The following is a 19,444-nucleotide window of genomic DNA, read 5'->3' as shown; positions in this document are numbered from 1 at the left end:
ACATGATCATGCCCAGCTGACTTTTGCTATTGTAACCATCAATATATATTGAAGTGCACCACTCACTGACTAGCTGATAAAGAGGCATTTTGTCTCGAAAGCTTCTATGTATTTTAACGCTTTTATCTTATTGTATTTTAATGCTTTTATCTTATTTTATCTTTGTTTTATCTTATGTATATATTTATTTATTTTAATCAGTTACTTGGGTTGTCGCAAGAAACTTGGATGATATTTTAATTAATCTGTGTGTCAAAATTATAATCCAGGAAAATAAATTTTCCAAGAAAAATAAGTAGTTTTTAGCACTATTGATATATTATTACAAAATCTTTTACATGAATTATAAAATTTTTCTCAAATGCAAGTTGAGAACTTGATTCCAGGGTAGTCCATTAAGATAATATTGAATAAAAATTAAAAAATTTCTAAAAACATTCTTTTTAACATTTCCATTATGTGCCAGAAAGCCAGATAATTTAAATTTTGTGGGTCTGCCCTTGAAATAGAAACGTGGAAGAAACAATGACCACAGACTGTAACAAGAACTCTTAAACCAGCATCATTCTCCTCTTTCAACTCTTCTAAAATGAAATTTAAGCAAAGTAAACTGGCTAAATAAGTTTGTCAGTAAACTCCTAATTTTTATTATCCAATTTTCAGAACATTAATTTTAGTAACTGCTTAATGAATATGCTAAGCACACTATGCACAACATGAATGTACACTTCATTTATTGGTGATAATGCAACTGTATTGGGCCTCAATTTAACTGTGTGGCAAACAGCAAATTTATTTTACAGTTTGTCTTTTTTCAGTTCTACTGCCATATTTCTTTACTCTCTTTAACATATGTTATGGAAAAAGTTCAGAATATACCTTCATTCATCAGTTCAGTTGGTAAGCAAACAACATCAAATGGGGGGTCTTAAAAATTGTTGCACTGAACCTGTTCAGCAGTCTTGTCACTGATGAATATAGGTTGATACTTGTAGAATATTAATCAGTCTGTTAATGCTATTTGAGCAACTACACTGTTAACTAATAAAGTATAACTTGACACTGACAATAAGTTCATAATATCTACATTATGAATCAGGAAGGGAATAACTGATATTACTACAACAGCCCACTGCTGTCCACAAATTTATGATTTGTGATCCTCAAGCATTGATGACGTTACTTCAATTACCTGCTTACAATTCACAAGGCAATAAATGAGCATACTGGCAAGCAGGGCCGTGCAGACTATATATTCGGCCTGGTGCAAACCTCTTATTGCTGCCCCTAACCCCACACGGTAATTTTTCTTATATCAATTTTTTTTTTAGGAATTAAAGAAATATATTTCCAAAATAATATATTTTATTTTTAAACACAAAATAACATATATTATGATACATGAAGTAAATGTTAAAAATAAAATAAAAAAACATAAATACATTTATTTTGCTATGGCTGCAGACAATAAAATAAAATTATATATAAACTTAAAATAAAAATGTAAATAATAAAATATTATATAAATTTAACTTGTCTTGCTTTGGCTGTAACAAAATCAGTCATAATATTTTTTATATCTAAAGAATCACAAATACCACTTTCTATAGATATTATTGCCAAATTATTTATATTTAATCTTGGTTAATGCATTGAGGTAATTTTTTTATTAATTTTAATTCGAAAAAGGGCACTCACCACTAGCTACTGATATTGGCATTGTTAACATTATGCTTAACAAAATAAATATATTAGGAAGTAGAGTAGTTAAATCAGTTTTGGATATAAAACTTAATTTGTTGTGGAGTCTGATTCATGGACATAAAATTTTGAAAAATTTGTATTTCATTAGCAAGAGCAATAGCAACGATATCTTTTGGACATTCCTCATGGTGGCATCTGATAATTGTAATTCTAAATCTGAACAATGTTTTAAAATTTCATCTTTTGACATTTTACTTAGCTTGCTAAAATATTGTAAAAAATTTAAATTGTTATTTGGTCACTTTTCATTTTTTTTTCTTTTTTTGTATTCATAACCAGAGAGTTGTTTCCTTCTGTCAGACATCTGAGAAATATTGGGGGGAAAAAAAAAAAAAGTTTTAAATTTAAAATTCATTATTTGTTAATATAAAATACAACAAAACACATTCTTTGATACATTGAACTTTTAGTCACCTTAGTCTTTGCCATCTCTTAGTGTTTACAGAAATTGGTCTTTATCACCTCAGTCTCTACCACCCTGGTGCTGTATGCCACGACTCTGCTGGCAAGTTGCAACCTACTCAGCCTCTGCTATTCACAAAATTAAACTTTGCATGTGCACTTCATCTCATCTATATATGTATATGCAAGGGCATCAGCTACTACCTTCACCACAGCAGAATTTGCTCTTTTGTGTTGAACTTTATTTGCATGTGGTCGTGTTTCACACATTACATATTGCTTTAATATAGTAGTGTATTAACATATTGAGCAGAGGTTCCTGAAGTGTGGGGTATGCACTCTTGGGGGCACATGGTTTTTTTTTTATTTATTTATATTATTCATATTTTATTTCTTTGAGATTAAATATATAGAAGTATATATTAATTATAAAGTATGTATTTTCTTAGCTAAATTTTATGTAAAATCTATTTATTTGCACTTGTTCTGAAACTTGGGGGGGGATGCATGAAATTTATGAAAAATTAAGGGAGCTCAAGGTATAAAATTTGGGAACCTCTGATATAGGGCATATAATTTACCTATCAGAATGCCAGACAATCCTAACCATGCAGCCAACACGCTTGATCTTTTTTTCACAAGTGATTCTAAATACATGGTTGAAGTGAGCGGTCTCTAGGCACCTCAGATCACAACCTGGTGATAGTCTCTTCTCCAATGGAGCTTTTTACTCATGGCCATTCTTAACCTAGTGTTGTTTGGCATTATAAGAATGCAAAATGGGATGATCTGCGAGATTTATTTTCTTCTTTTCCTTGTCGGATTACTGTTTTAAATCTTCTAATGTCAACATTTGCTCAGATTGTGACAGTGAAATTATTCTTGTAGGGATACACTCCTTTATTCCTCACTTCACCTTAAAATCTCATCCTTTATCTAAATCTTGGTTTTCCAATAAATGTGCAAAGGCTGTTCAAGAGAACAATGTTGCATATTGTAATTGGCTTGTTTCAAATCTCCAGGTTCATTTTCTGCCTACACCAAAGCTTGCAACAATTGTAAAGCATTTATTAATCAGTCCAAACTAGATTTTAACAAGGCTAAGAATAGAAAAATTGCTTTTGTCCAAATGGTAGTTAAGCATTCTGGTCTGTTATCAAATCTATTGGCTGCAACTTTTGCCCATCTCTGTCAAAACCAGATGGTTCTATTGCCACTTCAGCCAAAAATAAAGCTGACCTGATAGCATTCTATTTCTTTTTCCAACTCACATATTGATGACCTTGGTAAACCACCTCCTAATATTTCCAGTACACTCCATTCAATGCTTCAGTGGCCTTCCATCAAAAGTATATTAGAAGGATTTTGAACAATCTTTATGCTAAAAAAAACTCCAGTTCCTGATGGAATTTCTCCACTTGTTCTCAAAACATGTGCTCTTGAACTTACTCCTGTTCTGTGTCACTTTTTTTCAGTTTCTTATTCCAAATGTATTTTTCCTTCTGCTTGGAAGAAAATTTGCTCATATCCAGCCACTTCCTTAAAAGGGTTATAATCCCTCCCATCCATTTATCATCCCATTACACTTACTTCTACTCTTTTAAAGTAATGAGGAAATTAATTAACTGCCCAATCTTAAACTATCTATAAACCTATCTGATCGATGATTGCCAGTATGTATAATGTCAATGTCAATCCATTGGTGATATTCTGGATTTTGTTACCCATCTATGGACAAATTCAATGGAAAGGTTTGGCAAAACTCAATCAGTTGCTCTTGACAATTCAAAGGCTTTTAATTGTGTTTTTCATAAAGGTCTTCTAAATAAGCTTTCATCTTATTGTTTGCCAACTGTTTTGTAGCATTGGATATCCAGTTTTCTCTCTGATCGCTCACTGCAGGTGATTTGTAGATGGCTCTCTGTCTTTTAACTTCTCCACTAATGCTAGTGTTCCCAAAGTTCAGTTCTTTCTCCCATTTTTTCCTCTTGTACATTAATGACCTTTTTCCATTGATCAGAAATCCTATCCAGTTCTGCTGATTATAGCACATTGCATTCTACCTTCCAGTTTGAGAAACCTTGCCCTGCACAAACAGCTTCAACTTCTCAAATATCCACTACCAATTCCTTAAATGCTGATCTTGACCTAATTCTCCAGTGGGGCAAAGATAACTTAGTTGATTTCAATAATTCTGATACTCAGTCCTGTCTTATAATCTTTCAAAAAAGTATTCTTCTGCTCCTATGCTTATCTTTGATGGCACTCTGATTTCTAGGCAAGATCATATATCTGTATTGAGGATTACCCTGTTCTAATCTCTCTCTCTCTCTCTTAGCATAAGCACATTACAAATACTGCTTCCTCTGCATCCAAAAAAAAAACTGGGTTCTCTCTTTTGCTCTTGGTGTTACTTTTCTTCCAAACAGCTGTTCATTCCGTAAAAATTGCAAATCTGCCCTACCATAGAATATTGTTTCCACATCTGGGGTGGTACCCCCAAAACCTCTCTCGGGCTTCTAGATTCCATTCAAAAGAGGGCAGTTAGGTTAATTAATGACTTATTTCTAACAAAGTCTCTCCACTCTGTCTCACAGATGTTCTGTTTCTGCTGCATGCCTTTTCTATAGATACTTCCATGGGCACTGTTCTTCTGAATTGGCTTCTATGATTCCCATTCTCTTCCAAAACAGTTCTCATCCGAACACATGCTGCAGCCAGTCAACATCCTTTTACTGTACAATTTCAAACTCACAGAACCAACTTTTCTTCTTCCTCGTTTATTCATTCAACTTCCATTTTCTGGAACAATTTTCCTTCATACATATTACAGTCTACAGAAATTAAAGTCTAATGTCAACAAATACCCTTTCATCTTCTCAACCTTCAACCCATACATGGTACTAAACACTACAGGGCCTCTTGTGTTTGGGGTTTTCATAAAATATAATAGTGAGTACAGTACTAATCATTGATAGCAGATCTGTTGATTTCAATTACATCGATAATAAAAAGGTTCCTTAAGTGTATGTGAAAAGGTAAACTAAGCATGAGCATGGCTAGGAGGATTAATAAAAAAGTGCCTTAAAAATTTTTAAGGGCAAAAAGTCTCAAACTGCAAGAATTCAACTGACATATAAGCTAGTGCATTGCGTCATTGCAGTTTTGACATGATGCATTCAAACGTAATTCCTTTAGAATAGAACTTGTCAGGAGGTGCAGATCCTGAGAACTTTAAACTAGCAAGGTGCACCTTGATAATTATAAGAAGCATTACAACCTGCAGAACTTTAAGTTGGCACAAGAGGCAGTATTGGATCAAAAAAAAAAAACAGCTTCAAATATTAGCATTAGTAGAGGCATATGACGCAAGAAAGCAAGCTTATTCAGCATCAGCCAAAAAAAAAAAAAAAAGCACAACCACTACTCCCATTTCACCCCTCCGTTCGTTCGAAATACCTGTCCAGCTGAGCCTTAAATTTGTTTAGGCTATCAACTTCAACAACAAGTGATGGAAGTCTATTCCACAAACCAACTGCCCGCTGGCTAAAGGCAAATTTCCGCACATCTATCCGACATCCGTCCTTCCTCAATTTGAATTTATGCCCTCTCAGGTGATTATTCTGAGCAAGAGGAAGAATTCCATCGGCATTGAGCATGCTCAAGCCATTCAAAGCCTTATACACCTCTATCAGATCACCTCGCCGATGCCTAGTCTCCAGACTCTGTAATTTGCAAAACTTAAGCCTTTCTTTGTAAGAGCAACCCTTTGTTCCGTTCCATTCACTAATCTTTTTGCCCTCCTCTGTAGTCGTTCCAGCAGCTCTACATCCTTCTTGAAATGAGGCCTCCAGACCTGTATACAGTACTCAAGGTGTGGCCTGACCAATGCCTTATACAAGGGAATAATCACATCCCTATCCCTACTAGAAAAATTCCTGTATATCATTGACAAGACACCATGAGCTACTCTTGCAGCTCGTCTGCACTGCTCAGAGAACTTCATATCTGCCTGCACAATTACCTCCAGGTCCTTTTCATTCTCTACCACTGTCAGCGTAGTACCACAGAGTTAATACATTTATCTGGGGTTACTGTTTCCCCATATGTAGTACTTTACATTTGTCAGTGTTAAACTTCATTTGCCACCTCTCAGCCCATCTACTCAACCTTTCCAGATCCTGTTGCAGCAGCATAGCATCAGTAGTGTCCTTAACAACCCTGCCAACCTTTGTATCGTCTGCAAAGGTGTGGAGGTACTCAAGAAATTAATCAAGAAAAGCTATAAACTTGAGCAGGTTTTTAATGCTGTAGAGTTACCTAATAAGGAGAGATCTGCCCAGAGTTGTAAAAAGCAACAATGGCCAGGCTATCACTTGATTTTTATGCCAATACTTCCAGTGACTTCATAGTGAAACCTGTGTTTCTCCATCCCGTACTTAAGTATAGACCCCAGCTAAATCTGCACCCTTAAGGGTGTGTCTAATACTTTAATTTCTTATGCCTCACAAAGCAATCCTTCCTATTTTGCTGCCCAGAAAACATAAAAATCATCTTCCTGTTTACTGATGATCAAATAAGAAGACATCAGCTACTTACAATCTTTTTGGTCTGGTTCCACAGCTACTTTTTTCTGGAAGTGGAAAGGTGTCTAAAGAAACAAAATCTCAACTTCAAAAGTGTTCTGATTTTTGACAATGCCCCAGTCACCAAGAGACATTACAACTTTCTCATCCTAACATGAAAATGACACTTCACTCCTTCAACTCATGTATCAGAGCATAATCAAAATATTCAACAGCTATTACACCCAATGCACTTTCAACCATATGGAAGACTTCATTGAAAATAATGAAGATTGAAATCTTCATTTCATTTCATGAAATGAAGATTTCATCTTCATGAAGAAAGATTGAAAGACATCATGTCAATTGAAAATTGAAAATAAACAGCAACCCCAGAGCAACGTATCAACTCTGTGGTACTACACTGACAGTGGTAGAGAATGAAAGGGACCTGGGGGTGGTTGTGCAGGCAGATATGAAGTTCTCAGAGCAGTGCAGACAGGCTGCAAGAGTAGCTCATGGTGTATTGTCAATGATATATAGGAATTTTTCTAGCAGGGATAAGGAGGTGATTATTCCCTTGTATAAAGCAATGGTCAGGCCACACCTAGAGTACTGTATACAGGTCTGGAGGCCTCATTTCAAGAAGGATGTAGAGCTGCTGGAACTAGTACAGAGAAAGGCAACAAGATTAGTGAATGAAACAAAGGGGTGCTCTTATGAAGAAAGGCTTAAGTTTTGCAAATTACAGTGTCTGGAGACTAGGCACCAGCGAGGTGATCTGATAGAGGTGCATAAAGCCTTGAATGGTTTGAGCATGCTCAATGCTGATGGGATTCTTCCTCTCGCTCAGAATAATCACCTGAGAGGGCATAAATTCAAATTGAGGAAAGACAGATGTAGGATAGACGTGCGGAAATTTGCCTTTAGCCAGCGGGTGGTTGGTGGAACAGACTTCCATCCCTTGTCGTGGAAGTTGATAGCCTAAATAAGTTTAAGGCTCAGCTGGACAGGTATTTCAAACGAACAGAGGGGTGAAGTGGAAGTGGTTTTTTTTTTTTTTTTGGCTGATGCTGCATAAGCTTGCTTTCTTGCATCAAATGCCTCTACTAATGCTAATGCTAATCTTGGGCTTTAATTGAGAAACACAGACAGGATATGCCATCACACATGCACTAACCATCATACAGAAACTGATAGATGAACTCAAATAATCTACATTATGCTGCATGGGAGAAAGTTTGGGGAGAGAGATGGAGGTCATAAATTACTTCAGACGTTTCCTGCAGGGATGATAAAATAGTGAATTCTTATCTACCAGACACTTGCATAACAAAGGACTTAACAATAAGTAGAGAAATAAATTCTCTGATCTTCTAGAGTGGCTCACAGGAAGAAGACCCACAAGAGCTAGTTGCATCATCCACTGATGATGATGATGAAGAGAGGAGGATACAGGACTGAAAATAAGGATAAAAACCTTAGCAAATGTAAATGAATTGATGGTCATTACTTCAAACCTGATTGATAGAGTATGTAAATTGATTTCTTCAGGGAGCACAGTTTGACCTTCAAGAAGAGCATAAACAATGGACTAAAACCCCAGCAGGGACAATGAGGTGATTATTCCATTCTATAAGGTAATGGTTAGACATATCTTTAGTACTGCATAAAGGTCTGGAAGCCTCATTTTAAGAAAGACATGAATCTCTTGGAATGGGTGTAGAGAAGATCAAACCAGATTAGTCAAGAACACAAAGGGGGACTTTTACTACAAAAGACTGGTTATACACAAACTGCAGTACTCTGACTCCAGGCACTTGTAAAGAGACCTGACTGAAGTGTTTCAGGCTTTAAATAGATTGAGAAAAATAATGATGGTATTCTAAATAATTTTTTTTGGATAATGCACACAAGAGGGTATAAACATAAATTGAAAAAAAGGATTTCTTCTGCAGGACAGATGTGCATGAATGTCAGATTATTATTATTCTAGATTCACAGAAAGTTCATAACTACAAATATTCAAAATCCCAATGCTATGGTTTACATTAGGAGTAATTGAACAGGCTGATCATGAAGAATTAGCGCTTTAAGAACATTCATGATCAAATATAAGAAACCAAAACCATAAACTTTGGTAAATAATATAATAACAACCCTAATAACCTACTTAAGAGGTAAGAAGGCCCAATAGTAACAGTTACCAGCATATTGATATATTTTTGAAAAGGAAGCAGTGTTGTCATGGATAGAAGAAGAAGAAGAAGAAGAAGAAAAAAAAAAAAAAAAAAGGATATACTATAAAAGTAAATTAACTATGCCAATGGCAATTAATCTTAAGGCAAGGGTGTACACTATCTTCTCAAAAAAAATCATATGGTATATGGAATATACCTTCCACTACTATAGCAATTGAAGTAAAGAGGGCCTGGTGGAAATCTGTTCTGGTTCATCACATGCATAATGGTAACATATACATATTAGCTGCCTTTTGCACATATTATCCTGACAAGAGTTCCATTTTGTAAAATTTCCCATTTTGAACAATGGAAGCAAGCAACAACACAGGCCCAAATGGTTTTGGTGTCTGGCTAATTATATGATTGGAATTATATAATGTCTATCCATCTTTTTAAGTGCGCATTGTAATGAACAACTTAATTTAATTAGGAAATTATTGTACATTGTCCCTTCATTATCATCAGGATTTTACCATGAACTTAATTATGTCTATTTAATTTAGTTAAGAAAATAATTTGAAAATCAATGACCCATTGTAACACACTCAGTGTGTCAAAAGTGTACGTGCAAAAAATTCTGGGGCATACTTTAGGGTCCGAAATGAGGGGAAAAAATAAAATATCTACGATTTAAACAGTAGAAATATGTTCCAAAATTGTTTGCACTACCTTTGAAACCCAAAAAAAAAAAAATTGTCATGGTTCACCATGTGAGAAAAGTAAAGTATCTTTGTCCATTGTTTCTGATTTTAAAAATAAGGTTATGCCATTTTCCCAATGTTGGTCAAGAATCAAAAAATGAAATCAAAGTTAAGTATATTTCCCAAAGTCAGCCATATTAATTAATCGAACTCAGGTATCACTTACTGTCGGCATAACATATTATTCAGTAGTGGTACTTGTGATACACGGTTTGAGAACAATATTCGCTGCCTCACCCGCGAAGGCCTGACTTTAGGAAAAAACAAAACTCCCACAATTAATGATATCCCTCTTTTGAATGCGATGCATACTTGTTTTGAACTAAATAATCGATTTCAGTAGAAGCTGCAACTGATGTTACGTAGTAGGTTATTTGATGTAATATTTTGCACACAGGAGGCTCTTTTTTAAATTTGAAGGGCAAGACAAAATAACCATAAAGAGGTCTAAAGTTAAATATTCGTACGCGGGCGTCTGTTGTGGGGAGGGGAAAAATCAGATGATGATGCTTGAAATATTAATTTGAAGCTTTCATTTAATTAAAAATAGCATAATTATTGCAGCATGTACTGTTCCAAAGCAGTACTTTTCTGTTATTTTTCGGCCGCTGAATACTTTTGCAAACTTATTAAAAAAAAATTCACGGAATCCCAGTATATTAAAAATAACATGTATATACTTGTACAAATTAAAAAGTTTTGAGGTTCCGGGAAACAATCTGAAAAACCCGTGGTCTAAGCCAGGATTCCCAAAAACTTTTGTACCTTGTGCCCCCCCCCATCATATTGCTGTATTTCATTAATTTCAGTCCCCCTTCCTGAACAAGTGCAAATAAACAGTTTACATAAAATTTAAAAATGAGCAGTGGCGGTCCCAAGGGATATAGCGCCCCACCATGACCAAAACAGTGTTTTTTTTTTTTTTTTTAACTGCTGCATGATGATTGAAACTTAATGCTTTTCCGAACACTGTTCAGTCCCCTTTAGAAAATCCTGAAACTGCCAATGAGTATACATACTTTTTATAAATTAATATAAACTTCAAATACATTTAACTAAACCACATCAACCAAACAAAGGATTAAAAAAAGTTTGTCTGTATTTCGTTTTAAAAAAAAGTGCTTCATACAAACAACGTGCACCCCACACTTTGGGAACCTCTAATCTAAGTAACTCTGTTTACACACACAATGCGCACACCTAATTTTAAATGACAATTTAATTTAATACAACAAATCGAGTCGGGAATTACAACGAAATAACTCTAGGCAACTATCTATTTTGTCCAGAAGAAAATTTATCCTTGCATACAAAAACAATTTACTCTGGGTATGAAACGAAGGCAAATAATGGGAGAAACTCATCAGCTTTGGTGAAATGCAAGAACTTCGGAGCTCGAAACGACATCGTTCTGGTGCGTTAATTAATTGCTTTCCGCAGGGGCGGGTAGAACGGGTACACCGCACCAGGGCGTCAACGTTCAAGGGACGATTGAAAATATGAAACTTACATACACATATGAAGAAAATTTTAAAACACGTTACTGAACTTTTTTTGATGTGTGCATAATGCTTGTATACTCCAAAATTTACTATATAAATTAACCCTTTAATACCCGCGCGAAGCCCAGGTGGCCTCGCACCTTTTTTTGCGTGGCTATACTTTCTTGGTCAAAAAATTTCCGGAAACACTGTTCACAGTACCTTTCTAGGAAACTGTGGAGGAAAAAGAAAAGAACGTTTCTTTATGAAACTATAAATTCGCCTGAAGCTTCATTCAAAATAAATTTTTATTGTCATACTAGATATAACAATATTACAAATATAAGAGAGATTCGAACAACTGAAGGTTTATAATAGTTTTAATTTTTTATCGGACCTGTATTCATTTCCATCTCTAACTAAAGAAACCAAAATTAAACATTGTATGGACTTAAACTAATTTGTTGGATCCTCCTTCAAAAGCAACTAATATCAATGCCATTGACTTGTATGAAGAAATAGAAAGTTTTCAATTTTTATACAGCCAAACATGGAAGAATGGTGTGTTACAGTATATTTTTTAAAGCGATTTTCTATTGCAATACAAATATTGTATTTCTCGCCCTTCCTGTTTTGTACGTATAACCTTTACCTCATTGTTTTTTTTTTCCTAATTAATTTTTAATTTATACCTTTTATTAGTTGTGATTATTTAAATTTCGTTGTCAATAATTATAATTGTATTACTTTTGATTTTAATTATCCTTATATGAATAAAACCACAACAAAATATATAAATATTTTTGAAGGGGCGCCAAATTGCGATTGGCACCTGCGTGCCATATTCCCTAGGAACGCCCCTGGCTTGCTGTTTTACGAATTTCGCGATCATTCTATTTAAAATTTTTCCATTTCGAGCCCCGAATAACTTTATATATTATATTTGTGCCAGTGCTTTTGTGAAAAACATTTTTTCTTGAAAATGGAGTAGTTCTCCCTTAAAATATTTGTTGAACTTCAAAAGCATAACAAATACCTTTAGAAACGCAAAGATAAACCTTTGTGTTTCAAAGGCATTTGCTTATCGAAGTTTTTATTACTCTTTTGTATTTTTCGTCTCGGGCGGAAAGCACTATAGTCAGGATGGACTTAATGCATCCGTCTTGGAGGACTATAACGTACCCAACAGAGTCCAAATCCAGTGATTGACCCTATTCCATATAAGATTGCCAGACTCGCCAATAACCAAAATAAATACAGTGATTAATAACATTATGAGCCACTAGCTCTTTTTTTTTTTATTGCTAAAAGACGTTTTAAACAGATAATAAATTTTCTCTCTCTCTTGTTAAAAATAAAGATGCTATTCCCAAACTAAACCGCAAGTATAAAGCACATAATAACAGCACTGCTAACGGGCAGAACCGAAAAACGTCATTCCCTGTGATAAGTTGGCTTTTTAGATTAAACTTTAATGAGAAGTTTTTCAAAATGTTAAGATCTTGATTGACGAAATAAATAACCAATAATATGTTTATGTCTGCTGTATAATGTTTCCACGCGTATTAACTTTCAACAAAAAAATATTTTGTTTTTGACAAATATTGGCTGTTCCTATTAAAAAAAACAAAACTGTTCCCTCAATCATTGCCGTACAAATAAATGGGTGGTGAACAGGAGGAACTAAATAGGATACATCCTAATATAAAAAACTTTTTTTTTTTTTTTTTTTTTTTGTGGTACTCAAAATAAAATTGAAACGCCCAGCTTAAAACACAAATGGCCTATCTATAAAATATAGTTATATAATGCGTTTTTTCCATAATTTCAATGATCCTGATAAATATTTCAGGTAGTTGCTCCAAAATACAAGTATCTTAATTTCCAGGAAACGGCTTTATATATACTAGAGTAGTTTTACATCAGTAGTCTTCTTATAGTAGGCATATTAGCCTATAAAAATTCTTAAAATTCCCTAACTTCAGACTCTGAGGAATTGACACAGAATTCCACACCGATCTGTATACAACACCTGTACCTTTCTGACACCAATTAACCTTGGATACCGCTTAATAACTCACATAAATCGGCTCAAACTATAACTGACTTCACCTTAAGGTGTTAATTTAATGCAATATAAAAACAGGCATAACACAATCGTACAATTAGCAACGAGTAACAATATTTGTATACATTTCCATTTAATGCAAAACATTCACACAAAAGTGTAAATAATATATATACCTACCTGAATAATTATCAAAGGCTGTAGGTACGTATTCTGTTGGATAACCATTTGTAGTATAACTAACAACTAAACTTGTTTTTCCAACTGCCCCATCTCCAATCAAAACGCACTTTACCTTGCACACACAGTCACCGAGAGACGTATCCAAAGTTGAGAGGAGACTTGTTGTTTGGTCCCGCACGAGAGGCGGCATTTTCCCCTCTTAAATCCACAAATGGACAGCTTTTTTCATATATCAAACAAATTCAGCAACTGTGCTGAAGAAAACTGCCTCTGCACTTCATTTCTAGGTCACTCAAGAAAAATGAAAATCCTAAATAAAGGCCATCGCGCCAAAGCCATAATGGTGGCTGGCAGTTGTTTCGTTTAACATTCACAACACTGTTTAAAGCTAACGAACGCAACACGCTGTAAGCAAAAGCAATGAAAAATATGTTAGTCACCCAAGGTCTTCTTATTAATATTGCAGTTATTATATCCTATTTGTAATATAATCGACTTCAGCATAATATACATACTTCGCTCACATATATTACATACGAGCAAGTTCAAAACACAGATCACATTAAGGAAAAGCTAAAAGTGCACCAAACGAAAGCTGACTGTCGTCTGCTACACATACGCCGACAGCTGGGCTTGGGTAGCCCGACACCTATCGGTGCAACCGGTTAGTGACGTCATATCTGATCTGATTGGACAGTAAAGCTTAAATTCACGATGTGGGGTAATGCTATGAATTAAGGAGGAGAAACTAACCGAGGAGATAGGAGATGCTTGTATTGCGTTGCGAAGTTGTACCTGACGCCACTGGTGATGTCGACGCGCAACAGGTAAAACATTTCCTATTACGTCGTAAGTTCTGCATCATTCTTATGTTCGTGATTCTTAGAATGGTATGACTTATTTCAGGACATTTATTGAGCCCTCTTAACATCTACGTTGCAACAATATTCATTTCGATTTTTTTTTCTTTATCCGTCTAAACAAACAACAGAATCTATGTAGGAAAGAAATAAGTTAAAACTTTTGTATGCGATATTTTATTTACTGTACATTTTCCTCAGATAAGAAATTGGCATTACAGTTGCATAATAGTGAAAGTTATCTTGCAACACACGTTGATTATTATCAGTGGCAGTCTCAGATAGGGGCTATAGCCCTTCCCCTTGTTAAAAAAATAATATGGATTTTTTTAAAAATTTTATTTATATTTAAGTGCTATATGATGATTAAAGTTCAATGATTCCCGCAACATTGCTTTAGCAACCTCCTTTAGAAAATCCTGGAACTGCCACTGTTTAAAAGATCGTTGTATTTCCACACATCGTGGCCGAATTAGCCATGCGAGAATGCACGACTTTCTACCAAGAAATTCGCTCGGTTTCTGGGAAAAAGCCAAGAGTTTTTCATCCATCAACATCCGCAAACAAACCATAGAATAAATGCACGTTTTATTGCAAAGCCTTACTTGTTTGGCACCAGATATTGCCTATTGCTGCATTATATTCTGCACAATTTCGGATTCCTTCCAAAACAAAGCTATGTAATGGGAAATTCGTTTATATTGTGTTGCCCTAATTTGTCGATATCTACTACTGTTTTTGTATTAATCGAAATGAGCTTCCATACTTGCAGTGAGAGGTCGCGGCAGGTGGGTGTGCATAGCAGTCCAGGAAGCCGAATTGAGAAGACTTCGCTGCTGAGATGTGGGGGGGGGGGGAGGATCTTTCCCAGGTCTCTGTTCTTTAACCCTATTCCTTCATCAACCTTGACGCATAGAAATCCCTTTACATATTAAACAAAGATGTCCACCAAATTCCAAATATGTGTGAATTTGCCAATGAGGCACTTTCAAAGATTATTTCGCTTTGCGTTTTTTCTTATGACTATTATTATCACTGACTTGTAGGCATTGTTTGTTGAAAATTTGCGATGTTAATCATGTTATCTTCTCCAAAAAAGTGTAAAACATTTCGATTTTATTCTTATATATTTCTTATTACTCACTAATGATTTGAATAACCAGCCATTACCAGGGCAACGCTAATTACGTCAAAGGTCTCTTCAGAGTAGGGTTACATTCGATTCGCCAACAACCTCCAACCAACTTTTTTTTCTAGTGGAGATGAGGGGCAGCAAATTTTCTTTCACACGCAGGTGACCACAATTATTGTATCGACTCTATTTACAATAGAAAAATTTTAATTTTAGTGGGTGTGAAGACTAACGACATAAAAAATGCTACCAAACACTATTTTTAGTCGCAAAATTTTCTTGAGTGAAAAGTTAATTCTTCAACGTGTTTCTCGAAAAATTAGATTTTATCACCTGTGTTCTAAAATGCAGTATGTGAATATGCGATAATTTATCACTTTAGGCCATTGCCAAAATAATAAATTAGATCAAGTACCCCATGAACCTCATTTCTAAATATGTATTGTTGATGGAAATTAAAATAGCTCGGAATAGCCTAAGCAGCAAAGATGGCTATGTATAGAATTTAATTGATTGACTTCGTTTTCAAGGGCGCTTTGCTAGCTTAGTCCATAATGCACCATGTCAAAATAAAAACAGTAATAAATATGTTTGGTAACCTATAAACAGGCTACCACTTCAAGAACGTAGATTTAATGTACTAAGGTAAGCTGAGTATATAATGCGCCTGCTGGCTTTAGTATAACATATAACTGAATGCATAACATATTTTATTGCAGTACAATCTTGAAATAACATGCACAAAAAAATGAACAATCTTATATATATATATTTATTATTATTTTTTTCAGGTCGAATTCAATTGGATGAAAGCTGTGTGGATGTTGTTGGTCTACACTGTACAGCAAAAGAACAAGCTCACGACCTTCTAAAAAACCTTTCCATGCCATAAATATGTTACAACCGCGCAAAATAGATTTGTATTATACTTTACTGTGTACTTAGTTCAGAGTCATAAAATTACTTAAGTAAATTTATGGCTCTGAACTGCTATTACATTAGGGTCACCCAGAAAGTTATTTCACGTACTGTACCCATATATGTATTGTGTTTGTAAATTGCGTGTGTGTTCTCCAGTCGTTTTGCTGGGCGAAAACACCAGTTTCTGAGGGGGGGAGGAACCTTGCTCTCTACGCCTGAGACCGACTAACTCAGCCACAGAGTGAAAAAGCCCACAAAAGTTCCTTGCGTCATCGACGGGATTCGAACCGGGCCTTTTCCACCCGGTATGGGGAGAACGGCGACGTTACCAATGCAGACTTTGTGTGTGTGTGTGGTTTTTTTTTTTTTTTTTGTTAAGAGTGAGCGACTTGAATGGAAAGCTTTAGGTATAGTGGAAAATTTTAAAGTGCTACGTCAAAGTGGGATAAGAGTTAAAATAAGATTTCTGTTTGCTGTGAGTTTCGTCTGATCATCTTGGGGGGGGTCCATACAACCTGTAAAAACAGACCCAGATTGAGCTCATTTGGGAAGATATGATACAAATAGGCAGAGCTGAACGGATACCTCTAAAGAGAGGCCTGAGGCGAAAAATCACCTTGGGAGGGGGCTCGTAGTTTGGTTTTTTTAGATTAAAAAAAATTAATATAAGAAAAGCATTTTAATATCATAATCAATTATGATAACATAAAATAATTCACGCACATAAGCTTATATCAGATAATTTATTTACAAAAGTAAAAAATCACAGATAATAGAAATAATAACTTAACGCAATAATGATTAACGTTCAAATCACAAAGTAAAATTGCACGCAAGAATCGATAATATAAACAATAAGTAATATAATTACAGATAAACAAGAAAATCTGGTGTTAATCACAAATAAGGTATTATTGCTCAGCAGTGTTGTAAATATAACTAAAAACATGATCTGATGAGATTTGCTTGTTGCGTTTATTCTTTATAACATTGTGTCCAACATTGTCAATACTGTAGTTTCATATTCGTCAAATTTTTTGGCCAGTTTCGAACTTTCTAATCGGGAAATAGGTTTTTCACTTTCAAAGGTAGATAAATTAATTAACGTTTGTTGAATTTGTTTATACCCTCTCTTTAATGCTCACATAGTGTCTGCACTAGCTGACCATCTTGTTTCGCGTAAATTTTTTTTAATGTAACTGAATTTTCTTCTAAATATAGATATATTATACTCCATTTGCCTCCGTTGGCAGGTGGGCAGGAGCAGCAGTGTGTAGCACACGCTTCATGATTAGACCGGGTTCGAGCCCGTGACCACCAAATACGGAGGATGCGGAAAGGTCAGGGAATGACCACCGCATATCCCCGGAGCAATATGGCCTTAGTTGCTAATGCTCCTAAAAGCCAAATAACAATAACAACAGCCTCGTAGAAGCAAAACAAAAATTGAACAAATTTTGTATAAAATAAAAATAATGTACTGCTTCAGGACAAGATTCTGCTGCATTATTGCCAATAAATGTTAAACGAATAACTGGCGTTGTTGTAGGGTTTTAGGAGCATCAGCGACTAAGGCTATATTGTTCCGTATTATACTGTCCACAAATTGCGTGTGTTCGAAAGTAGGTTTTCTGGATGAAAAACTCGAGTTTCCGGTGGGAAAACCATTCCACCTTCGCCTGAGAGATCGACTAACTCAGCCACATTGTGAAAAATGTCCCATCAAAACTCCACATGTCATCGAGGAGACCCGAACTCAGGTCTTTTCCACCCGGCGTGAGGAGGACAGCGATTCTACCAACTGCGCTACTCAGGAGGGCAGAACAACTGGCATATGGTACTTAATGTGCTTGTAGGAATGTATGTTGTTTTAATCTGGCCTGTAATCCTGAATACTTTCGTGCCATGTTAGAAACATTATTGTAGCTTTGCCCCCTGCGTATTCTTTCTAATTATTGTGCATTGTGCTGTTGAATTGGTAGGAAACCAAAAAAATTTCTTTAACGTTGAAAAACGTTATAAAAGTTAATTGATCTGCGTGACTAATATCGGGTGTTGAGTCAACTATTATCGAAAAATAAATTGTTTCCTTTACTTCTGATATTAAACTTCCTTTATTTTAATCGCTATTAAATTTATAAATTCGTCACAAGTTTTGTGGGAAAGATAATCTGTTTTTCCAGGTCCATAATTAGCATACATTTCTTAATGATGCATTAAAAATTCGTCAAATTGACTTAGATATTCCAATTTACAAATAAAACAATGCACAGCCCTACTGGTGTCAGAAAAAAATTACTATTCACGTTTTTTTTAATCCCATTAATTTCATGAATTTTCATTAGATTCGTGAATATTTATGTATTATTATTATTATTATTATTATTATTATTATCCCTATGGTGCAAGAGAGCCTGAGGCTTATGCTGCACCAACCAAAAAAAATTCCCGAGTTACCCTGAGAGAGAGAGAGAGAGAGAGAGAGAGAGAGGTAGAAAGGAATCACCAAGAAAGAGAAGAATGATGATATCCAGCTGTTCGATTGCGTTCTGTATGTGCTGTTTTTAAATTTTCTAATTTTATCCAAAATGTTTCGGTTTATTTATCAACTTTTCATTTATTTTTACAGGCCACTTTGCAATATCATCCGGATACTTTTCAGTTCGCTCTTCATTTATATACGACAATGATGGATTATAGTGTGTTTCTTGAAATTGGTTTTGTTCCATTTGGTTTGCTTCGTATCCACTTTGATTCATAAATTCTTTTTCTAATGTTTTTTCTGGTTGTACTTTAATTTCAGATGGCCGTAAAAAAGATAACATGGCATTCCTTTGAGTTTTCTGTTGTTCTTCCTTTTCTTCTTCACGTAGCAACTCCTGAATCGTATCTTCTATGTATTGTTTGAAAAGAAATAGTGTTCGCCAGACAATAAAATATTAGTAATTTTATTATGAAATTTAAAATTTTAAACATATAACTTAAATATATAATCCAATAAGAACAACAGTTCCTTGTTTTTATGTTTCAGGTTAGAAAATGTTCTTTTTCCTCTAGCAATTAACATCATAAAGCTGAAGTACATGACGAAAAGCTTCTATGTTTGGAAATGGACTTTCAAGGA

At 34.9% G+C, this 19,444-nt stretch overlaps 1 protein-coding gene across 1 annotated transcript in view; it reads right to left on the bottom strand.

The window, feature by feature from the left end:
* LOC150077089 (cell division control protein 42 homolog) overlaps positions 1–13,976 on the bottom strand; it is a 40,897-nt gene extending 26,921 nt beyond the window's left edge. Inside the window, exon 1 of the mRNA XM_090386881.1 lies at positions 13,405–13,976. Coding sequence (XP_090243007.1) covers positions 13,405–13,597 — 193 coding nt within the window. The 5' untranslated portion in view covers positions 13,598–13,976. The remainder of the gene's footprint in view (positions 1–13,404) is intronic.
* Between the last annotated feature and the right edge of the window lie 5,468 nt (positions 13,977–19,444).

This window comes from Mastigoproctus giganteus, chromosome 12 (assembly GCF_048544385.1).
Source record: "Mastigoproctus giganteus isolate SK-2022 chromosome 12, ASM4854438v1, whole genome shotgun sequence".
NCBI classification, from domain to species: Eukaryota; Metazoa; Arthropoda; class Arachnida; order Uropygi; family Thelyphonidae; genus Mastigoproctus; species Mastigoproctus giganteus.
Note: the sequence above shows the minus strand (reverse complement) of the source record. Positions and strands in the feature narration are given on the sequence as shown.